Genomic DNA, 21,389 nt, shown 5'->3' with positions numbered 1-21,389 from the left:
ATTTCTCTATAGCTGCTGCTGATGGGTAAACAAGTGTTGAAATTAATGTTCTTCAGGGTGTGCGATAGTTCAACACCTGATATACTAACTAGGTGTTAGTAGATATGCCAGTGTTCGATTCACTATATTTTAGCTTCATCGTTCAATTCTGTTCTTTGACTTTTATATTTTTTCCTAATTTATTATAACTAGCATGATATCAGTTAGGGGTGTGCATGGGTCGGTTTGGGTCGGTTTTTACTACTATCCATAACCATAACCGCTAGTTCGGTTATGGAGTTTTGGTAACCATAACCATAACCAAACTTCGGTTATGGTTAATCGGTTATGAAGTCGGTTATGGTTCGGTTTTGGTTAATTTCGGTTAAGTAACCAAGCAAGGTTTGAAATAAATAGCGTTGTGCACGATTTGAACTTAGCTGGAACCTATTTTATAGGATAACGAAGACTAAACTTTTTGGTTAAACTACCGATTTAGAGTTCTTTTTAATAAGGTAATTCTCAAACAAAAACAATTATGGCCATAACACCTTAGTTCTTTATCAAAATAAATGACATCTATATCAAGATCATTTTGTTACTAACATACTTTTATCTTAGTAAAAACCCTCTATATGGTTTTGTAAAACACAAATCTATTATGTAAAGTTAACATCACAACTTCGGTTCGGTTTCGGTTATATTCGGTTAACCAAAGCTTCATAACCATAACCATAACCAATTGGTTATATTGGTTATCGGTTATTAGTGGTTCGGTTATATCGGTTATGGTTCGGTTATCGGTTATGGTGGTTAATTTGCTCACCCCTAATATCAGTACACAGTGACACCTTGAATTTCAGATGTAACAAGCAAAGGGGAATTGTAAAATGCTTCACTAATATACTTTTTTTTCAGATCGTGTTCTCATTTGGACTCATTCATCAATACAATGCCACTGGTCCACTGACAGAAGATGAAATCGAGAGATGGCGCCCAAAGGTCGTGGGTTGAAGCCGATCGATCTTACCTTGCCACACCTCAATGTATGTATGATACTGTTTCTTTGAATATGTTCTCTATAAGTCTTTGGTTCCTCATATAGAGTTTGTTGTTCTCCCTCCCATGTTTATATAGATGGTGCGATGACACTTATTGCGAACCATATAGACATTTTAGTTTAAAAGTATTGTAATTGTTGCCATTATGTTAGTTGATGACATGTTGGTTGTCCATAGGATGGTGCATGTAACTAACCTACTGATCAAACTTTTTTATATAGTTACAAATATTTATTCCTATATCGTAATGATCTATTCAATGGGTGTTTAACTGTTTATACAGGTATCATGTAGAAGTTCTTTCCTACTATTGATGATGCTGAAGGAAAATGCATTGTAGTTCAATATTTGGACGAGAAAGATTGGCTTTCAATCTCAGAACCTGACCAAATAATACCAGCAATATGTACTTCCTGGAAAGTTTTGAGCCTTATGTTCGATCAATGAAGTTGGCTGAAGCTAATACATGTAATTGAATTTTGTAAGATGTAGTTTCTATTCGACCGTATTTCAAGGTCTACATATTATTTTTATGTTTAGACTTCATATTTCTATCCTTATATCATAACCATATATACTATCTTCTTTCAGTAACTTTCTTTATGGGTTCTTCTTTGATTAATTATACCAATGAGTTATAAGTTTGTAAATTGTTATCAGATGCATTTGAAATGTTTAACCAATAGTCAAACTTTGATGTTTTAATCGGATGAAGAGATGTTTGACCAATAGTCATCTCTTCATCAAATGTTGACTGCATTTGAGATGTTTGACCAATAGTCAAACTTTGATGTTTTAACTTGTAATTGGATGAAGAGACTACATGATATCAGTTTATATAGTTCCTATCGGACATTTGTCCGAAAACCTTATAGACTTTCATTGAATCTGTATATAACTTCATGTATTTTATTTTTGTGAGAACCGTAGAGTTCTAAAACTTAGTGAAGAAGTCTTTTAAATTCAAGTTTTGGGACTTAATCATGTAAAAAAGACTTTTTCATTTATATTTTGATCATGTAAAAAAGACTCTTTCATTTATATTTTGATATGTACAAGGATTTTATCTCCTAAAATAGAACTTCTATGTTAGTAACAAAGTGTGAGGACTTTATTGTCGAGTAACTTGAAGGAGGGGATACATGTAATTCTTTTATTTATTCAAGCTTTATTCTTCCTGAACTTTTTAACCCTTTAAGCTTCATTTTTATTTTGTCTTTTCTTTGTTGTCAATCTAAGTACAAGTAATTGCATAGGGATTCAAAATTGGATGTACACTTTTGGCACTCATGTTTACACTATGTTATAGATAGGTTTTTTATGGACATGTTGATGGCATGATATTGGTCTTAGTTTCGACTAATTTACTTCGGAAATGGTCAATTTAAGTAGTGTTTTATCTTTTACAACGTAACTGGTTAGATGAATAAAATAAAAAAAGTTTGACTAAAAAGGAAACGCGCCAAAGGCTTGATGATCTTGAAATTTCTTATTCTTAAGATGGTTAACAATATGAGATATTTGGCAGAGAAAACAAAACGATGGAAGCCGGAAGAACAGTATATGGCGAAAAGGTTAAAAGACAAGAAGCTCATGAAAATTCTTGTCAAAGAGCACATTCATTGTATATAATTAAGAGATTCCCTGACAGGAATTTCGTCGGTATTAGTTCGATTCGTTAGTGTACAACTTTCAATTAATGACTACAACTTTCAATTTAAAATAATTATAAAACAAGTTTCTTCGCAACTCTAATGACTACAACTTTCAATTCAAAACAATTATAAAACAAGTTTCTGACATAGTTCAATTAATATAAAGTAAAATTTCCTACCCGCGAAGTTCGCGGGTGATAACCTAGTACTATATAAAGTAAATGTGATGGATAAAATTGTAATTTTATCATGCTTACAAGTTATGAAGCACCATGTACAAGGACTGTAAGCTATTTTAAAGGGGTTAAATTTGTATTTCATCCAAAGTTTTAAGACACTAGAGGGGCAATTGGGGGTTTCATAGATACAATAAATTGACTGAATTGAATGACTGACGCATGGTCTCCTTCACCGCCCTCAGACTATCTCCATTGGTGACCCAATCAACCCAACCTTTTACTAAAAAAATAATATCTCTTTCTTCCACCCAGTGGCGCAGGATATGAGGGGCCGGGGGGGGGGGAGGGCGCCCGACCCCCCGAACTTTTTGCGAAGTAGTGTTACGTATCTATTTTTCGTATAGAAATTTTTAGGTTTATATGTATTCACCCCCCCCCCCCCCGGTTTAAAAAAAAAATTATGTATATATTTTTTTGGACCCCCCGGTTTAATTTTTTTTTGGTATATACGTTTTCGACCCCTCCGGTTTTATAAAAAAATATTTATATACCCCATTAGGCATTAGTTAAACATATATATTTGTTGGCTGTTGATTAAAAACCCAAAAAAAAACATTATAACCCAGCCCATTAATTAAAAGCCCAAATAAAACCCATTATAACTTGAAATTGAATAACCCATTAGTTAAACATATATATGAATATCTGTTGGCTGTTGCTGCCGAGGAGAACAGAAGAAAAAAAAACCCTGTATAACTTGCTGGTGCTAACCGAGGAGAACAGAAGACGAGGACAGAAAAAAACGCAGGTGCGTGCGGCTGTGGGCTGTCTTCTTCGTTCGACTAATTGACTTCGAGGAGACGAGGTATGCCTTGTTGATGGTTAATTACTAACAGGCTGTAACTTGTTGAAATAAATTAGGGATTTAACTTGTGTTGTTGACTTGTTTCTTGTTAGATTACGCTATGGGGAAAAACAAAATCATAACTTCTTTTTTCAAAGAAAGAATGAAGAACAAGTTTATGGAAACAATGAGATTAAACGGCAAAAAGCTTCAACAAGCGAACCGGTTAATGAAGCGAATATTGAACCGGTTAATGAAGCGAATAATGAACCGGTTAATGAAGCGAATAATGAACCGGTTAATGAAGCGAATAATGAACCAAATAATGAACCGGTTAATGAAGCGAATCAAAACATTCCTCAAAATCCGATTAACATTAATGAAGTGGATGTTAGTAGTCTAGAAAGAGATCCCGCTAAGCGACTTGAAATGTGGAAATATCCGGTTAATATAAGGGAGCAAGTAAGACTAGCTTATATGTCATTAGGAGTGTATCAAATAAAGCTTGAATGGTATAAGCCGAGAGGTCCAAAGAACAATCTTCGTAGATTTAGATATGCTTGGTTTGACATGTTCCCTAATTGGTTAGAGTATTCTCCAACGAAACATAAGGCTTATTGTTTCCTTTGTTATTTATATAGCGATAAACCGAATGAGAGCCACGGTCATAGTGCCTTTACTACTGAAGGATTTGACAATTGGAAAAAAGTTAATGATGGGGATAAATGTCCATTGTTGAAGCACATTCAATCTTCAACTCATAAAAAAGCTTTTCTATTATATACGAACTTGTTGAATAAGAAAGCACACCTTGAAACTTTCATAGAAACGCAAAGTGAAGAGACAATTAGGAAGAACCGGTTAAGATTAAAAACCACAATTGATGTAGTTCGTTGGTTGACATACCAAGCTTGTGCCTTACGAGGACATGATGAATCTTCCACTTCTAAGAATCAAGGTAACTTTCGTGAATTGCTAAAACTTTTAGCCTATTATAATGATGATGTTACAAAGGTTTTGGAAAATGCTCCATTTAATTGCAAGTATACATCTTCCGATATTCAACAAGAAATTCTTAGTATCATGGCAAATAAAGTCCGTAACCATATACGTAGTGAAGTGGGGGATTCATGGTTTTGTGTCATGGTTGATGAGTCACGGGATGAGTCGAAAAAAGAGCAAATGGCGATAGTTTTAAGATTTGTTGATGTTGAAGGGGTGATACGGGAAAGGTTCTTGGATTTAGTTCATGTTACGGATACTTTATCAGCGACCTTAAAAGTAAATTTGTGGAATACACTATTGCATTACAAATTTGATGTTAGTAAAATCCGTGGTCAAGGCTATGATGGTGCTAGCAATATGAGAGGAGAATGGAACGGGTTGCAAGCACTTGTTCGGGAATATTGTCCTTACGCATATTATGTTCACTGCTTTGCTCACAGGTTAATTACTTGTTCTTTTTTAACTTTCTTTCTTCGGGTTTACTAAAATACTCTTATGGTTATTAAATTATATTTTTCTTTTTTGCTCACAGGTTACAACTTGCCTTGGTTTGTGTCTCAAGGGATGTGACTCCAGTATACCAATTCTTCTCAAACTTAGTTTTCATAATTAATGTGTTGTGTGCTTCAAGTAAGCGTCATGATGAGTTACAAATGGCGAAGGCAGATGAGATTAAAAAGTTATTAGAATTGGGTGAAATCAAATCGGGAAAAGGACAAAATCAGGTTGGGACATTACGAAGGGCTGGTGATACACGTTGGGGTTCTCATTTTAAATCTATTTGTAGTTTGGTTAACATGTTTGATGTCACCCGTGCTGTTCTCAAGGGAATAATTGAAGGCACGTCTCATGCTACTGGTTCTCAACGTGGAGATGCTAATATAGCTTACAGTTACTTGCAATCATTTGAATTTGTGCTTGTTCTTCACTTGATGAAAGAAGTAATGAGTAAAACGGAAACACTTAGTCAAGCATTACAAAAGAAATCCCAAGACATCCTTAATGCAATGGAGTTAGTTTCTGCAACAAAGGTTAGTCTAACTAATTTTAGAAACACTGGATGGGATTCTTTACTTGAAAAGGTTCGGTTTTTTTTTTGTGAAAGGCATGACATAGATATGCCTGATATGAGTTCTCCATATACTTCTACTCGGTATCGGCCTCGTAAAAAAGATCTTCATGTTACATTTGAACATTATTACCGGGTAGATTTGTTTACAGAGACATTGGACAAACAACTACATGAGCTGAATAGTAGATTCAATGAGCAAGCGACAGAGTTGTTATCTCTTAGTGCATCTTTATGTTCAAAAAAGATTAATATTGATCAGATTGTTCTTCTTGTTGAGAAGTATTATCCTAACGATTTTACAGAGAAAGAAAGGAATCTATTACGTGGTCAATTGGATAATTTCAAGTTGAAAGAAAAAATAATCCCAAGCTAAGTGAGGTATCAACTCTTTCTGATCTTTGCAAAACTCTTGTGCAATGTCAGAAAAATAACACGTACAAATTGGTTGAAAAAGTGTGTCGGCTAATCTTGACGCTTCCAGTTTCGACTGCAACAACGGAAAGAGGATTTTCAGCGATGAAAATATTTAAGACTCGACTTCGCAATAAGATGTCAGATCAGAATCTAGCAAACAGTATGGTGATTTACATAGAAAAGGAGATTGCTGAGAGCTTTGATTCGGAGTCCATAATTGACGAATTCAAAAATCTTAAAGGAAGACGAGCAGAACTATAATTCTTCATCCAGGAGAACCGGCCACCGGGTACCCACCTTCCTCTTCTTTTTAATGTTTTCGTGTCTTTGTTCAATTGTTTGTTAAACAATGTTTACGTTTTAATGTTTGAGAACGTATTTTATTTGATATTAATATTTGACCCGATCCGACCCGAATCGAATCACCGACATCGACCCAAACATATAATTTTTTTTTAGGTCCGGTACCTTCCACCCCCCCGAACATTTTTTTTCAAGCTTCGCCACTGCTTCCACCAACCCTACTCAATTTTTAACACACATTCACAACCCATCCCAACCTAAAAATACATGTTTTTGAACGAACTCGATTTTTAAAAAAATTTATATCGGGATGTTCACAAAAATAAATTAAGAAATACCATGTATTTAGTTTTTCTTTAAAGTTTAAATATTATAAGTTATTTGATTAAATATATTCTTGGGGGTATTATTTTAGGTTGCAACCAAGGTTGCTCCACCAACCTGGTTGTCAACTTTGGTTGGTATAAATTACTTTTTTAATTTTTTTAATTACTCAAACTTTTGTCTTATTGGTTACCAACCTAACATTAGGTCACCAATTAAGATCTCACAACTCTTCCTTCCCCTAACGGATCAAAACCCTTACAATTCATAAACTTCGCTGTTTGGCTAAGCTTATTTTAGTGACTTATTTACTTATTTACTTTTTGAAAAGTTAAAAGGTATTTGGGTTAGCTTATTATGTGAGAGGAATAAGTAAATAAGTCATTCCAATAAGCTTAGCCAAATAGCCCCGGTCTCATCGGCTCCTATATGTGATTATTTCAATGAGTTAATTACTGTTTTCGTCCCTGTGGTTTGTCAAAAATCACTATTTCAGTCCATTAGTTTAAAAATTGTGATTTCAGTCTCTGTGGTTTCACTATCGTAACCATTTCAGTCCCTGTGGTTTCACTTTTGTAACCATTTCAATCCATTATTCTGTTAAGTACAGGGACTGAAATGGTTACGAGGTGGACTGAAATGGTTACGAAAGTGAAACCACATAGACTGAAATCGCAATTTTTAAACTAATGGACTGAAATAGTGATTTTTGACAAACCACATGGACGAAAACAGTAATTAACTCCTTATTTCAATTCTTTTCCCCAAAAGAGATACACTTGAAATCGATGAATGGGTGTAAAAATCGATCAAATGGTACCTGTAATTGCACTCGGTTTGGGTTAGTTTCGAGAATGGGTGAAGAATTAAAGATTGATCCGTTTCGTGGGTGACTTGGTACGCATATCTAAGGCCCGTGACAACCGGATCAACTACTGTTCAAGTTGAGAAGATTGAAAGAGCAATCGAGAGGCAAAGAGTCGTCCGAGAGCACCTTCATCTAACGTCCTTCGATTCTTCAATCTCTGTAATTTATTCTCACCAAGCTGCTTCTTATATGTTGTTATTTGATTCAGCAATTAGCATTTACATTTAGGGATTTTGCCCTTTTCTTCTTCTATTGTTGATGATTTTCTTGGTTATCCATATCCATACTGTTTATAATAATCGTTAATTTGTAGTTTCCAATTGATCGTGATGATGAACAGAAGAAACTGTTGATGTTGAATGATGATGAGTCCACACCAAAAGATAAAGGTTATGGTTGGGGACCAAAATGTGGGAATTATTGGATTAATCAGGTTAGTATGTCATAGTAGTAGGTGTTATGTTCTTGAGATTTGTTTATTGTTCTAAAAGTCAATGTATTTACAGATTTTTGAAAGGGATGCTACATATAAGTCAATGGCAACTGCAGACCTCAACACACTTGCATAGAAGTTGTTAGTTTCGGCTCACACTTGCACTGCACATGATTATTATATGATGAATAATGCTAAACTACGGTAAAAATGCATTAATCATAATGATTTGACTTAAATTGTTTCTAACGCCGAACGAAAAACAAACGTAAAATATGTGAATTACGCACGCTCGTAGCTGAGAAATTAAGCCGAAACGTAAAACATAGGAAAAAATAACTAAGTTCATCCAGGACTCGCGTGTTGGACGAACTTTCCAAACGCAGAAAAATAGATGTGACGCGACAGGCTAGTTAAACAGGAAAAATATATGTAAAATGTTGAACCCCACACGCACGTTGCGGTGCGTTAACTCACAAAATTTAGAACGAAACGTAAAACTTGGAAAAGATGAAAAGTATGGTGGACCAAAATTGAAAATAAAAAAAAGTTGGTATTAAATTGCAAAAGATGAAAAACTTTGGGTTAAAAGTAAAAGGACAAAGGGTCTAAATTGCAAAATTGAACTTATTTATTAATTTTAGATAAAGATAAAGATAAGGATAAAAATAAGAAATATCTATATATTGGTAAAGGATCCTGTAAAAAGTCCATCTTTTGTAAGAAGTGTAAGAAATAATCTTGGAATGACAAGTGTCCCTTCTCTTAATTAATTCAAAAGGGTAGATTAGTAATTGTACATTTTTGTCATTTAGTTGATTTACAATATAACTGAAAAAAAAAAAAACTGGCCATGAGAATTTTTAGGGATTGATTGTTTCATCATCATCTTCACGTCATCTTCTCCGATTTGAACACACATGCATATCCGACCACCGTCACCAATTTCTTTCGTCTCCACAAATCATTCACCGTCATCGTCTTTCATCTTCGTCATCCTCATTTCTGATCGTGACTTGAATCATGGTCATGGTGTTTTAAAATATGGGAATGTTTTGTATTTTGATTGTCCAGATGTTAAAACACCATGGATGTAATCACAATACAATGTTTTCTGGATTCTAGATAAAACACCATGACTTGAATCATAGTCAATTTATCCAGTTATTTTAAAACACCACGCCATGAATCTGATTATACAATGTCTCCATATAAAACACCATGACTTGAATCATCGATGTTTAAAACACCACACCATAAACAATGTCTACAGATAAAACACCATGACTTGAATCATAGTCATGGTGTTTTAAAATCTGGGGATGTTTTTGTATTGATAAAACACCACGCCATGAACAATGTCTCCTGATAAAACACCATGACTTGAATCATAGATGTTTTAAAACACCACGCCATGAACAATGTCTCCAGATAAAACACCATGACTTGAATCATAGTCATGGTGTTTTAAAATCTGTGAACGTTTTCTATTGATAAAACACTACGCCATGAACAATGTCTCCAGATAAAACACCATGACTTGAATCATAAGCGTATAAAACACCACGACATGAACAATGTCTCCAGATAAAACACCATGACCTGAATCATAGTCAATTTATCCAGTTTTTTAAAACACCACGCCATGAATCTGATTATAGATCTATTTATGATAAAGTATGAAGAAATTCGTTGATTTTTTGGAGATTGATGACGGTTACCATATAATTCGCTGGTTACCATATAATTCGCTGATCTTTAGGAAGGTTGATGGGGGTTTTGAAACGGTTACCATATTTTGAAACGTTGGAAAAGTCACTATTGCCCTTCAATTTTTACATAAGGTCCTTCTAATTAAAACACAATTTACATTTTATACCCTATTGATCTCAACCATTAGATCAAATATCCAATGGTTTAAAACACTTCTTACCCTTCTTACATTTTAGACACTTTTTACCATATCCCTACCCTCTATATATTGGTTATTAATTAATATTAATATTAAAAGAAAATTTATTAAACAAATATAAATAAAATTTATTAGGTTGAAGGAGATAATGCCACGTGGCATTATTTGTAGTCTTTTATTGTAAGTTAGATATTTATGGTTTGTTAAAATTCGTCATGTTCCCTGCTACGGAATCAAAGTTTTGGCCCTTGGAAAAAGTAAGATGACAAATAAAAGCTTAACTATTCATGTGCATCATTAATTAAATGCATTTTTATTTTGCTTTTAGTATTTTACACTTTCTTTGGAAAAGAATCAGGGATGGCAAGAAGAGAAGCATTGTAAGTCCATTTTTTTTTCTCATGTGTAGTTGTTGTGGAACCTGTGAACATGGTTCAAAGGGAAACCATTACTGAACATGTACTAATTGTATCTCTCTTTTACAGCTGTCATGGGCCCATCTGGGGCAGGTAAGACGGCATTTCTTTCTGCACTGGCGGTAAAAGCACACGGGTGTAAAATAACTGGTTCAGTTCTTATAAACGGGAAACTTGACTCGATCCATTCATATAAGAAGATAATCGGTTTTGTGCCACAAGATGATATCGTTCATGGTAATTTAACCGTTGAGGAGAATCTCTGGTTCAGTGCAAAATGCAGGTATGTAAATAATTTACTATACAATAGTCAATTAATAAAAGTGTTTTGACAAATTTCTTGACGTTTTTTATAATAATATTGTAGGTTACCAGCTAGGATGCTTAAACAAGATCGTGTTTTAGTTGTGGAGGGAGTTATAGAGTCGTTGGGTTTACAACCAGTAAGAAGTTCATTAGTTGGATCAGTTGAAAAACATGGAATCTCCGGTGGTCAAAGAAAACGGGTCAATGTCGGTTTGGAAATGGTTATGGAGCCATCATTATTGATCTTAGATGAACCAACATCCGGTTTAGATAGTTCATCTTCTCAGTTACTTCTTAGAGCACTTAGGCGCGAAACCTTAGAAGGGGTTAATGTTAGTATGGTTGTTCACCAACCAAGGTAAGTAAAATTATTTCACCAATATTTTTTTTTACCTTTTTACGGTTTTCATTTAGTTTTGATTAATAATTAAATTTGTTTGCAGTTACTCGTTGTTTCAGATGTTTGATGATTTAGTACTTTTAGCAAAAGGTGGACTTACGGTTTACCATGGACCAGTAAGGAAAGTTGAAGAATACTTTTCTGGGCTTGGGATTAACGTTCCGGATCGTGTTAACCCACCGGATTTTTTTGCAGAGAATTATACGGTTTTGCTTTACCTTGTGTATTGTGTAACGAGCATAGCCTATATGCTAGCCATATTTCTTGATCCCGGTCCATCACAGCTGGTGAGTAACAAAAATAGCAATAACAAAAAGTAAACGAGTCAAGTTTGTTAACTGGCAATGTATGTTCGACTACCGAACAGGGGCATTTCTCCATTGTAGCTGAATCAGCTGTGCCTCCCGTTTCTGTACCTCCTGCACCACCTGAACATACACTGCGTGGACATAAACATAGTAGAAAGTACATCGAGGAGAGAATTTGGGGTATTATTGGCGCAGCAACAGGTGGAACTGCATTGTTGATATTGTGGGCATGGCGGTACAAAAAGAGAAAACGACTACGTGAATTAGAAAGGGCTGCAGATGTCAGTGAAGCATTGAGGATGACCAGAATTGGGAGCATGAGAGCACCATTTGCGTTGGCTACAAGAACAATGCCGAATTTCGAAAGCGATTTTGATGCTTGATATTGGTCTGGTTTTCGGCCTTCTTAGGTATCCAATACCGTTTCCTTTTTATATCTTTTAACTAATACTCATGTTCATATTCTATGGTTATTGACCATTCGTACGTTCATCATCCGTTTAGTGCATCTTGTTAGTTTCAACTTTTAGCTCATTCGTGCCGGTCGAATATTGTTACAAGAATTAAACTTCTTTCATGTGATATGAATCTTTTTGGATAATAGAATTTTATCTGTGCTATGAAAGCTTATTTATATAGTTTTGATTTAGTTGTACTTCTATAACTAAATATGTTATTGAATGCATATAAAGATACAATTTAAAACATAGTTGTTAAAAGCCACCGCCTCTTCCGCCTAGGCCCATTTTCCAAGCTAGGCAAGGCAATTGCACCTTAAGTCAAGGCAATTGCGCTTTAGTTATTCAGGTGATGATTCATGCGCAGATTCCGGCGAGATTCCTAGATTCTTGAGAGTTTTCGATCAAATTCTCTAAATTCTGGCAAGATTCTAGCTGGATTTGTACTTTTATCTGACGAAACTACTTTTCTACACTAATAAACTAGAATTTTCTAACTTTTGGTACTAAATAGACGATATTAAATGTTATATAATAGCTTTAGTTTATTTTATTTGAAGAGTAGTATTAATTTTTGTTATATAAAAACATTTTAAGTCTTTTTTGTTGTAAGCTTTTTCTTTCTCAGGCCCGCACTTTTTTGCGCCTTGCGCCTAGGCCCTAGGCGAGGCCTATGCGCCTAATGCCTTTAATAATTATGGTTTAAAGTAGACCAAGAATTGTAGTTAGTAATTTAGACTCTTATGGTTGGACATCTCTATACTAATAAATCAAGTACACTTGGCTGAATATCAGCCCACCCCTATTGTTTTAAGCTATATTTGTTCCCTCTTTCGCTGCCACATGGCATTTTTTACACGTGGCGATATGTTCCTTTTCACATGAGTTATTCTGGCCGTTCTAATTAGCCTACCATGTTACGCATTCCCTCCCCACCTTCACCTAAATCTTTGATTCGTTATGGAGCAACCCTTCTCCTAAATTCTGTAAATATATGACGCCCCTGATGATGAATACAGCTTAACGGTTACGCCTACATTCTTTCAAGTTTCACCCACTATAAACAAGCCCACCGCCAGAGGCTTCAACCGTGAACCCTAGATCGATAATCTCCTATCCAAAATTTATGTCTCTGTTCGCCGGCAATATGAATCAACGAGATTGTTCTAAATCCCGATCGAAACTGTCGTTCGAACGCAAAATCTAATATTTTAGGGCTTCCATTTTTTCGGTTTCTGATTCAGAGAAGGTATAGTTTGTAGCCTACATACTCCGTTTTGAAGAAAATTCTTATTTGGAAGTCATTTCATGTTTAGACGTGATAGAAAAACACAGACCTAACTTTTCTTATTCCATTATACTTGATGAATAAGCTATGTTTGCTTAATTTGTTGATGAATGAACTCATATAGTGATATCCTCTAGAAGATTAGTGCAAACGAACATACCTGCCTTAGTGTTTGGATATAAGCAGCCTCAATCAAATTCTCCTGCAAGATAATCCAGTTTTGTAAAAGTTCAAAGCCCACTTAGCCCACGAATCCATTATAGCCACCCAGTAAATGAGGCCAAATTGCATAAATTAAATTAGCTAAACAAAGTTAACTTCAAGTCCAGGTTAATCAGATTGATTAAAATATAACTATAACTATTTAATCTTCTGTTTTGTAAAGTTTAAATAACCTAAAGTTATAAAATTGGGTTACAATTATTTTACATGTAAAACGAGATGTTAGTGGTTCTTCATACTTTTATTATTGACATTTTTAACATGTTTACTACTTAGATGTATGATAACGAGAAGTTGCCAGTTTAACAAACTCCCACCAAATCTCTTGATCTAGAAGACTACTCAGATTTGAACCTAGATCATCTTGAGACATTGGTGATATAAATGTTTAGTAACTTAGCAACTTACCTCTTGAGATGGAATTTGTGAAACTCATCATGCCCAAGTCACCCGTGCTAAAAAAGGTACGAATTGAGCTTAATGACATTGTTTTTATTGATGAATCACTGAAGATGCTTAGAGATTTACCATGGCGCCTATTTCCGTGGGCATCCCCTTCTGCAAATTAATCTTTGTACGCCCGTAAACCAGTTTATGAAGGCTGTTTTCTTGATGATGTCATGTTAGTTAATTTTATTGCTTATTGCTGACTTCAAGATTAGGACTACTGTCATACAACTTATATGCTACAGTGATGGTTAAAAATTTAGTATAATTGGTCATGAGAATAAACGAGCCTCTTGAATTCTTGATACCTTATAAGCTCACTAACTAAATCTGCAAGTTCTGAGCTTAAAGTAAGCTATCGGAAATTATAATACTGTTACTTTTAATTAACCTAACAGGGTAGGGAGAGATTTATGAACTTCATAAAAGTTGTGTTTAACAAAAGGAACAACCATTTTTATGATAAGAGACTATGATCCATCTACTCGATTGGTCCAACAGCAAGCACCGGTAATTGATTGATTAGTAATAATATGATTTAGTGGTCCAACAGCAAGCACCGGAAGACGGATTTCAATCTTAATTATTTTCACTGTTCAACCCCCTGCCGTAACGTGCAGGTACGTGTACTATACTATATAAATGATTTGAGACGGGCACTATGGTAATATCACACTAATTGTTCACACCGCCGCAACGCGCGGGTCTCCCACTAGTATAAAATAATACATATTAGCTTTCCTTTTTCAATCCAAAGTAGTACTTCTAGGGAGTATTTTCTCAATATATAGATGTTATGCAATCCTTAGGCTCAAATAGTTTGCTGATCAGAACAGGAAATATTTTTCAGTGTTTAAAGTAGAGAGGTATTGGACTAAAAAATTGTGTGAAATTGACATTGACGAACCGTCGAAAACCTTTATAAGCATTTGGATTAAACCTTAAAGGTTTTTTGTAGTTTTCTGCAAACTAATCGAGCTCATTCCCATTATTATCATTTTCATGCCTTACAAACACTGAAAGATATGTTGTCTACACCACTTGCTGCCTCAAGTGGTGATGATACAGACGAAGACCTTAGTAACCATGTTTTGTTACCCGAAGATGATGTGTTGTCTACTAAATATTCAGTGAAAAGGATTTTAGATTCTATGAATATATTTCAAATTGCTGAACCACCTCACAATCTTCTTAAGCTTCTTGAAAAATCTATTGGATTTGAGGGAGTAGAGACGTTTGACACCGATCAAATTCAATCTCTACTTCCGGTTGAACTTAAAAATAGCTGGAGCTTACCAATAATAAGCTTAACATGCATTTCCATTGTCATCCCGAATATTGATGAGGAAGTTGTTGATAATTTGCTCAAAAGTGTTGATGAATGTCTTTACTTCACTGGTGAAGTGGAAAGATGCCTGAATAAGCCATCCTTATATATTCGAAGGGCAGGATCGATCTTGTGGTTGAATTACGTAAAAGACAATCGCAAGTGGTTGGATACCACTTTAAGAAAAAGTGCTTACGAAGGGAAAACACCAACAGGTATTGTTAAATCGTTTACTCCTACGGCAGAAGATGTAGTGACTAAATTCAACAGAGGTACCAATGGAGAACCGGTGGAGAAGGAGAAGCTTCCTTGGAAGGTAACAGCTGCCAACTCAATGTATCGAATTGCAAAATCTTATCCTGCATACGTATGAAAGCAACTGTTGACTTTTCACAAGTCAATTGTTTTGATTTCTTATATTTTACCATTTTACCCTTACTGTATTTAACTAGTTAATCAGTTGTTTAGTTAGTTAGGATTTCTGTTAATTAGTTTCTGTTAGTTTGCATTAACTGTATATATTAGGGCTTGTATTCTCATTTAGAAATCAATGAAATTACAAAAGTTCTTCCCAAATTACATGGTATCGGAGCAAAGTTCTTGCTCATCGATCCAGATGTTAATCTTCATCATCTCTGATTTTCTCATTCACAATCATCGATTCATTGATTCAGATTCATCGATTCATTGGTTCATACATTGATTCACCGATTGGAATCATTTAATCATCATAATCAATTTCAATATTTCGATTCTTTCTCCTCTGATCTTTGATTCATCTTCTTCATTCCACATTTTCTTTGATTTCTGCAAATTTCAATCATGTCTGATTCAAATAGTGAATCTATTAACACATCAATGTCTATCGATCTGTCTAGTCCTTTTTACCTGCATCCTTCTGACCGTCCTGGTCTGATATTAGTTTCAAAATCGTTTGATGGAACCGGATTTGGTGCTTGGAAGCGAGCAATGACCATTGCACTCTCAGCCAAGAACAAGTTAATTTTCGTCACTGGTGAACTTGTTCGACCTAATAATTCTTCTCAAATCGCTCTTTGGAATCGCTGCAATGATATGGTAATATCTTGGATTTTAAACACTTTATCATGAGAAATTAGTGCTAGTGTATTGTATGTTGAATCTGCACGTCAATTGTGGCTTGAATTGAATGATCGTATGGTCAAGTAAATGGTGCCAAGTTTTATCAATTACAGAAGAATTTAGGAGAAATTGTTCAAGGTAATTGTGATATTGCAACATATTTCACTAAACTCAAGACAATTTGGGATGAACTGAATGCTATAAGTTTGATTCCATCATGTACCTGTGGTTCAGCTCATCTCATTGCAAAAAGAGATGAAGATCAGAGATTAATGCAGTTCCTAATGGGCCTAAATTCATGTTATGACACTGTTAGAGGTAACATTCTTATGATGCAGCCTTTGCCTACAATAAATCAAGCGTATGCACTTGTGATTCAAGATGAGAAGCAACGCGAAATTCATGCAGTTTCAATGTTTCCTTCTGAATCGGCCTCTATGAATGTTAATTCTCACATTCCAAGTAATCAGTATGGTAGAAATGATAACAAGAAATCTGTTATCTGTTCAAACTGCAAAAAGAATGGGCATCATGCGAGTAAATGCTACAGGCTTATTGGTTTTCCAAAGGATTTCAAGTTTACTAAGTCTAGACGTGGTGCTGCCAATATGGTGGGAGATGAAAAGGACATGTCTGCTCAAGAATCCACAAATCCTTTTATTTCTAACTTTTCACAAGAAAATGCAACCACTGGTCCTTCTATTACTACCCAGCAGTATCATGACTTGATGCAATTGTTGCAAAGAACTCAAGTGAACAAAGAGTCAAACACACAACCTACTTCATCCATTAGCTATGCTAACTTCGCAGGTATGATGACTTGTAACTCAACAAATTTGCATAGTAATTGGATGAGCGATCATATGTGTCATAATCCAAAGTTGTTTACCTCTCTAAAATCTGTTTCAAAACCATTTTTAATTAGGCTCCCTACTGGTCATGTTATCACAGTCCATAAATATGGCACTGTCAATCTTAACTCTGAGCGTTCACTTCATAATGTCCTGTTTGTTCCTGAATTCAAACATAACCTTCTTTCAGTTTCTAAACTGTGTGATGATACTCATGGCATAGTGTACTTTTCTAATCAACGTTGCTTGTTACAGGCCCCTTCCATGAAGAGGCCACTGGCTCTTGGTGATCTTCTAGATGGGCTTTACATCCTGAAAGCAAGCAACATCTCATTCACTTGTCATGATTCTTCTTTGTTTACTACTTCCAATTGTAATTCTGTTGTTACAAATTCCGTTTGGCATCATAGACTTGGACACTTACCATCTTATAAGATGAAACAATTGAATGTTCTTTCAAATAATTCAATGGATTGTGTTGAACATTGTACTATTTGTCCTAAAGCAAGACAATATCGTTTACCTTTTCCTAAAAGTACACGATCCACATCTGCCATATTTGATCTCATTCACATTGATACTTGGGGTCCTTACAATACTCCAACCTACAATGGTTATAAGTATTTTTTTAACCATTGTAGATGATTTTAGTCGTACCACTTGGACCCATTTGTTAGCAACCAAAGGAAATGCTTTCTCTATTCTTTAGAGTTTTATAGAGATGGTTGCTACCCAATTTAATATCAAGATCAAATGTATTAGATCTGATAATGCATTCGAGTTAGGTACTGGTAACAAACATGCAGAATACTTTATAAGTAAAGGTATTCTTCATCAAACCAGTTGTGTGCATGTTCCTCAGCAAAACGGTGTTGTTGAAAGGAAACACAAACATTTGTTGGAAACTTCACGAGCTTTATTATTTCAATCTAAGCTTCCTTTACAATTTTGGGGAGATTGTGTCTTAACAGCCACGCATCTCATCAACATTTTTCCAACTAAGCTACTTAATGGTAAAACTCCTTATGAAATTTTAACAAATAAATCTCCTTCTTATGCTCACCTCAAAGCTTTTGGTTGTCTTTGTTATGCATCAACCATTACGCAAGGGAGAGATGAATTCCAACCAAGAGCTTTACCATGTTTATTCATTGGTTATCCTTTCGGCAAAAAGGGTTATAAACTCTATAACCTGCATACTCATTCTGTTTTGGTTTCTAGGGATGTGTTTTTTGAACATTTATTTCCTTCCATCACCTCATCTACTCCATCTTCTATTTTTCCTCCAATTAATAATTTTTCTTCTTTCTTTGATGATCCTCATTCTCCATCTCATTCCATTTCCTCTCCTGTTTCTGGTCTTGATTCTGCCCCGCCTTCCTTTTCTGGTGATTCTTCATCTGACTTTTCTGCTAATCTTCCTAATTCTAGTTCCAATGTACCACTTCGTAGATCTACAAGGTCTTCTGTCCCACCTTCCTATTTGCAAGATTATGTTTGTAATCATGCTCATAGCTTGTCTGCTGATTGCCTTCATACTTTTCCTCGTGGAGTAGATCCCGCATCCAACCAAGTCTTTTAACAGGGAACGGGATAATTCCCACAACTAATGGATGTTCTGTCAAAACTCATGTTTCTTCTCAAGATTTGTCTATTCCAAGTCAACTTTTGTTAATAATCTTGATATATTACAAGAACCGAGCTCTTATAAACAGGCCATTCAGTTTCCTGCATGGCAAGAGGCCATGGATAAGTAATTTACAGCCCTTCAAAACAATAATACATGGTCTGTGGTTGATCTTCCTTTAGGAAAGAAACCCATCAAATGCAAATGGGTTTATAAGATCAAGTATCATGCAAATGGTAGTGTTGAAAGGTGCAAAGCTTGTTTAGTAGTTCGAGGTGACACTCAAAAGCAGGGAATTGATTATACCGAAACGTTTTCTCCTGTTATTAAAATGACTACTATTAGATGCCTTATTGTTCTTGCTACCAAATTGAAGTGGCCATTATTTCAGCTTGATGTAAATAATGCTTTTTTACATGGAGATTTAGACGAATAAATATATATGTCTCCTCCTCCTGGTATGACCTTACCTTCTCATCAAGTTTTGAAGCTTCAAAAATCCCTTTATGGCTTGAAACAAGCCTCTCGCCAATGGTATGGTAAACTGTCTACTGTTCTGAAATCCAAAGGCTATGTTCGCTCATCTAATGACTACTCTTTGTTTACCAAGTCTATGGGTACTTCTACAGTTCATGTGGCAATATATGTTGACGGTATTTTGGTCATTGGGAATGACCGTGAAGAAATCTCCACCCTTAAAGATTTTCTTCATGCCACTTTTCAAATTAAAGATCTTGGCTTTCTTAACTACTTTCTTGGTATGGAAATATTACAACATTCAGATGGACTTCTCATGACACAACGAAAATGTAACACCCCAAAAGTTGAATAATTAAATTCGTTAGTAGGTTACCATGTGTAATAAAATGAAATACAACAACTAAGTAAATAAACCTAGTTAAATGCCTAATAATAAGTTAGGGAATGAAATTTGTGGCAACTATGATAGTATGGCAAACTTGAGGGGCTAAGATGACCAAAAAGGAAACTTAATATATTAAAACAAAAAAAAAAATCACACACACAAGGTGTGTGTGTGCGTACGGTCGCACAAGAGAAAGGGGGGAGAAGGGGTAAACCCTAACCACAAGAAAATCCAGAAATTGAAGGTGTTATGGAGCAAGAATCGAATGCATGAACTTAGTTCCTCTTTAATCCATGTACATTGAACATAAGGTAAGTCAAATTATGAGTTTTTATGAGAGCTAATGAAGTGGGTTATGATCAAATCCACGAAATTGTATGAGATTTAGCATGAATATGTGTTAGAATCATCTTTGGAACATGGGTTAAGTATGGTTTTCGTTAATTTGATGATTTGGGGTGAAACCCGTTAGTTAGGGTGAAGATGATGACTAGAATCACCTCCTATGTCCAAGTCTTGTTGAATGATTGATGTATTAAGTGGGTATTATGAATTATTGTTAGATGAATTAGGAGGAATATGATGATGCTATGTTTAATGTTCATTTGGAATGATATATGATGATTAGTAGTAGGATTTGAAGGGTTATGTATGAGTTTAGAAGATTTATGTATGAATTAGTTGTACGTTATGCTTAAAAGGTGGTACACACACACCAAGCGTATGATAAGATGTATGTAGTGTCGCCCGTATAGTCGATTATGATGTTACGGGTATATGATGATAAGTTGATAGTTAAGTATGGTTAATAGTTGACTTTTGAAAGTCAACTAAGTATAAGAAACATGATTTGACTCGTTGTCGTAAATGTAAGTTGATGGGAAGTCGTATCGTACATGTTATAGCAATCCGTGTTAAATGTAATGACATGATGAGTTACATGAGTTTAAACGTATACGGATATGATTATATGAGTTATGTTTGTTATAAATGATTAATGAAAGTTGAGTGTGAAATATGTGATTGATATGATTGTTATCATGTACGAATGCATATGCTAATAGGAGCGTGATCTTGATGAAAAGAGAGTATAGGAATCATGTCAAGACGGACTCAAGCATAAAAGGATAACGGGTCAAGAAAAGGCGAGGAATCGGATACGAGCACGGACGCATAAGGTAAGTGATTTCTGTAATCACTTCTTAGTTTGATTAAGTAATATGGTGTTTTAATTAACTAAACATGATGTTGGAGGTCAAATATGTGACGTAGTCTTTCGTCGTAAATGATGGGATTAAAGTTGACCAAAATGCCCTAGATGGGTATTTTGGGCAAACGATCTTAAAAGTAGTTCAGAATCAATTTATTCGATTAGTGTAATGTTTTGGTCAAGTATGAAAGTGAGGAGTATGGTTTCGTGAGTTAGAAACGTTTTAATGCGCAATTACCCTTAACGGGTCAAAATAAGCTTTTGAGCGAAAATAGGTTAAGAGGATGCAAGGCATCCAAGGATTTAATCTTTATGATTGGTAATATTGAAATCATAAGGTTTCCGGAAAATTTGGGTCAAATAAACAGATTATGTTGATTAATGCACGAACGGGTCAAATAGTTAGAAAATAGTAATAAGTCGAATGCATGTAAGTTAAGAATTTCCTTAATCCAGAGGTAGGATTTTAAGTCCATATGGTAGAATGTGAATTACAAGCATGTGGAAAGAAACG

General features: G+C 35.0%; 3 protein-coding genes across 3 annotated transcripts; all 3 read left to right on the top strand.

The window, feature by feature from the left end:
• Positions 1-2,540: 2,540 nt before the first annotated feature.
• On the top strand, positions 2,541-6,623 carry LOC110944506. Its single transcript, XM_022186167.2, has 3 exons — positions 2,541-2,614; positions 3,832-4,298; positions 6,318-6,623. The coding sequence occupies exons 1-3, from the start codon at positions 2,541-2,543 to the stop codon at positions 6,323-6,325; spliced, it is 549 nt and encodes a 182-aa protein (XP_022041859.1). The 3' UTR covers positions 6,326-6,623.
• A 1,091-nt stretch (positions 6,624-7,714) lies between these two features.
• On the top strand, positions 7,715-12,350 carry LOC110864936 (ABC transporter G family member 24). Its single transcript, XM_022114104.2, has 7 exons — positions 7,715-7,863; positions 8,018-8,137; positions 10,378-10,429; positions 10,535-10,748; positions 10,833-11,129; positions 11,215-11,458; positions 11,539-12,350. Exons 2-7 carry the CDS (start codon positions 8,057-8,059, stop codon positions 11,860-11,862), a joined length of 1,212 nt encoding a protein of 403 aa, XP_021969796.2. The 5' UTR covers positions 7,715-7,863; positions 8,018-8,056; the 3' UTR covers positions 11,863-12,350.
• Positions 12,351-16,043: 3,693 nt separating this feature from the next.
• Positions 16,044-20,723, top strand: LOC110864935. The gene is made up of 3 exons (XM_035974063.1): positions 16,044-16,287; positions 16,407-17,132; positions 17,429-20,723. Exons 1-3 carry the CDS (start codon positions 16,044-16,046, stop codon positions 17,461-17,463), a joined length of 1,005 nt encoding a protein of 334 aa, XP_035829956.1. The 3' UTR covers positions 17,464-20,723.
• The last annotated feature ends 666 nt before the right edge of the window (positions 20,724-21,389 follow it).

This window comes from Helianthus annuus, chromosome 6, assembly GCF_002127325.2.
Source record: "Helianthus annuus cultivar XRQ/B chromosome 6, HanXRQr2.0-SUNRISE, whole genome shotgun sequence".
NCBI lineage: Eukaryota > Viridiplantae > Streptophyta > Magnoliopsida > Asterales > Asteraceae > Helianthus > Helianthus annuus.
This window is presented reverse-complemented; position numbering and strand designations above follow the sequence as displayed.

Excerpts from the sequence above, each read along its gene's own strand:
- LOC110864935 (XM_035974063.1), top strand. The coding sequence starts at position 16,044 with ATGTCTGATTCAAATAGTGAATCTATTAACACATCAATGTCTATCGAT. Across the intron at positions 16,288-16,406 it reads AATCGCTCTTTGGAATCGCT|TAAATGGTGCCAAGTTTTAT; the intron begins GCAATGATATGG and ends CGTATGGTCAAG. Across the intron at positions 17,133-17,428 it reads TAGCTATGCTAACTTCGCAG|GCCCCTTCCATGAAGAGGCC; the intron begins GTATGATGACTT and ends TGCTTGTTACAG.
- LOC110944506 (XM_022186167.2), top strand. The coding sequence starts at position 2,541 with ATGGTTAACAATATGAGATATTTGGCAGAGAAAACAAAACGATGGAAG. Across the intron at positions 2,615-3,831 it reads GAACAGTATATGGCGAAAAG|ATTACGCTATGGGGAAAAAC; the intron begins GTTAAAAGACAA and ends GTTTCTTGTTAG.
- LOC110864936 (XM_022114104.2), top strand. The coding sequence starts at position 8,057 with ATGTTGAATGATGATGAGTCCACACCAAAAGATAAAGGTTATGGTTGG. Across the intron at positions 10,430-10,534 it reads ATGGCAAGAAGAGAAGCATT|CTGTCATGGGCCCATCTGGG; the intron begins GTAAGTCCATTT and ends TCTCTTTTACAG. Across the intron at positions 10,749-10,832 it reads TGGTTCAGTGCAAAATGCAG|GTTACCAGCTAGGATGCTTA; the intron begins GTATGTAAATAA and ends ATAATATTGTAG.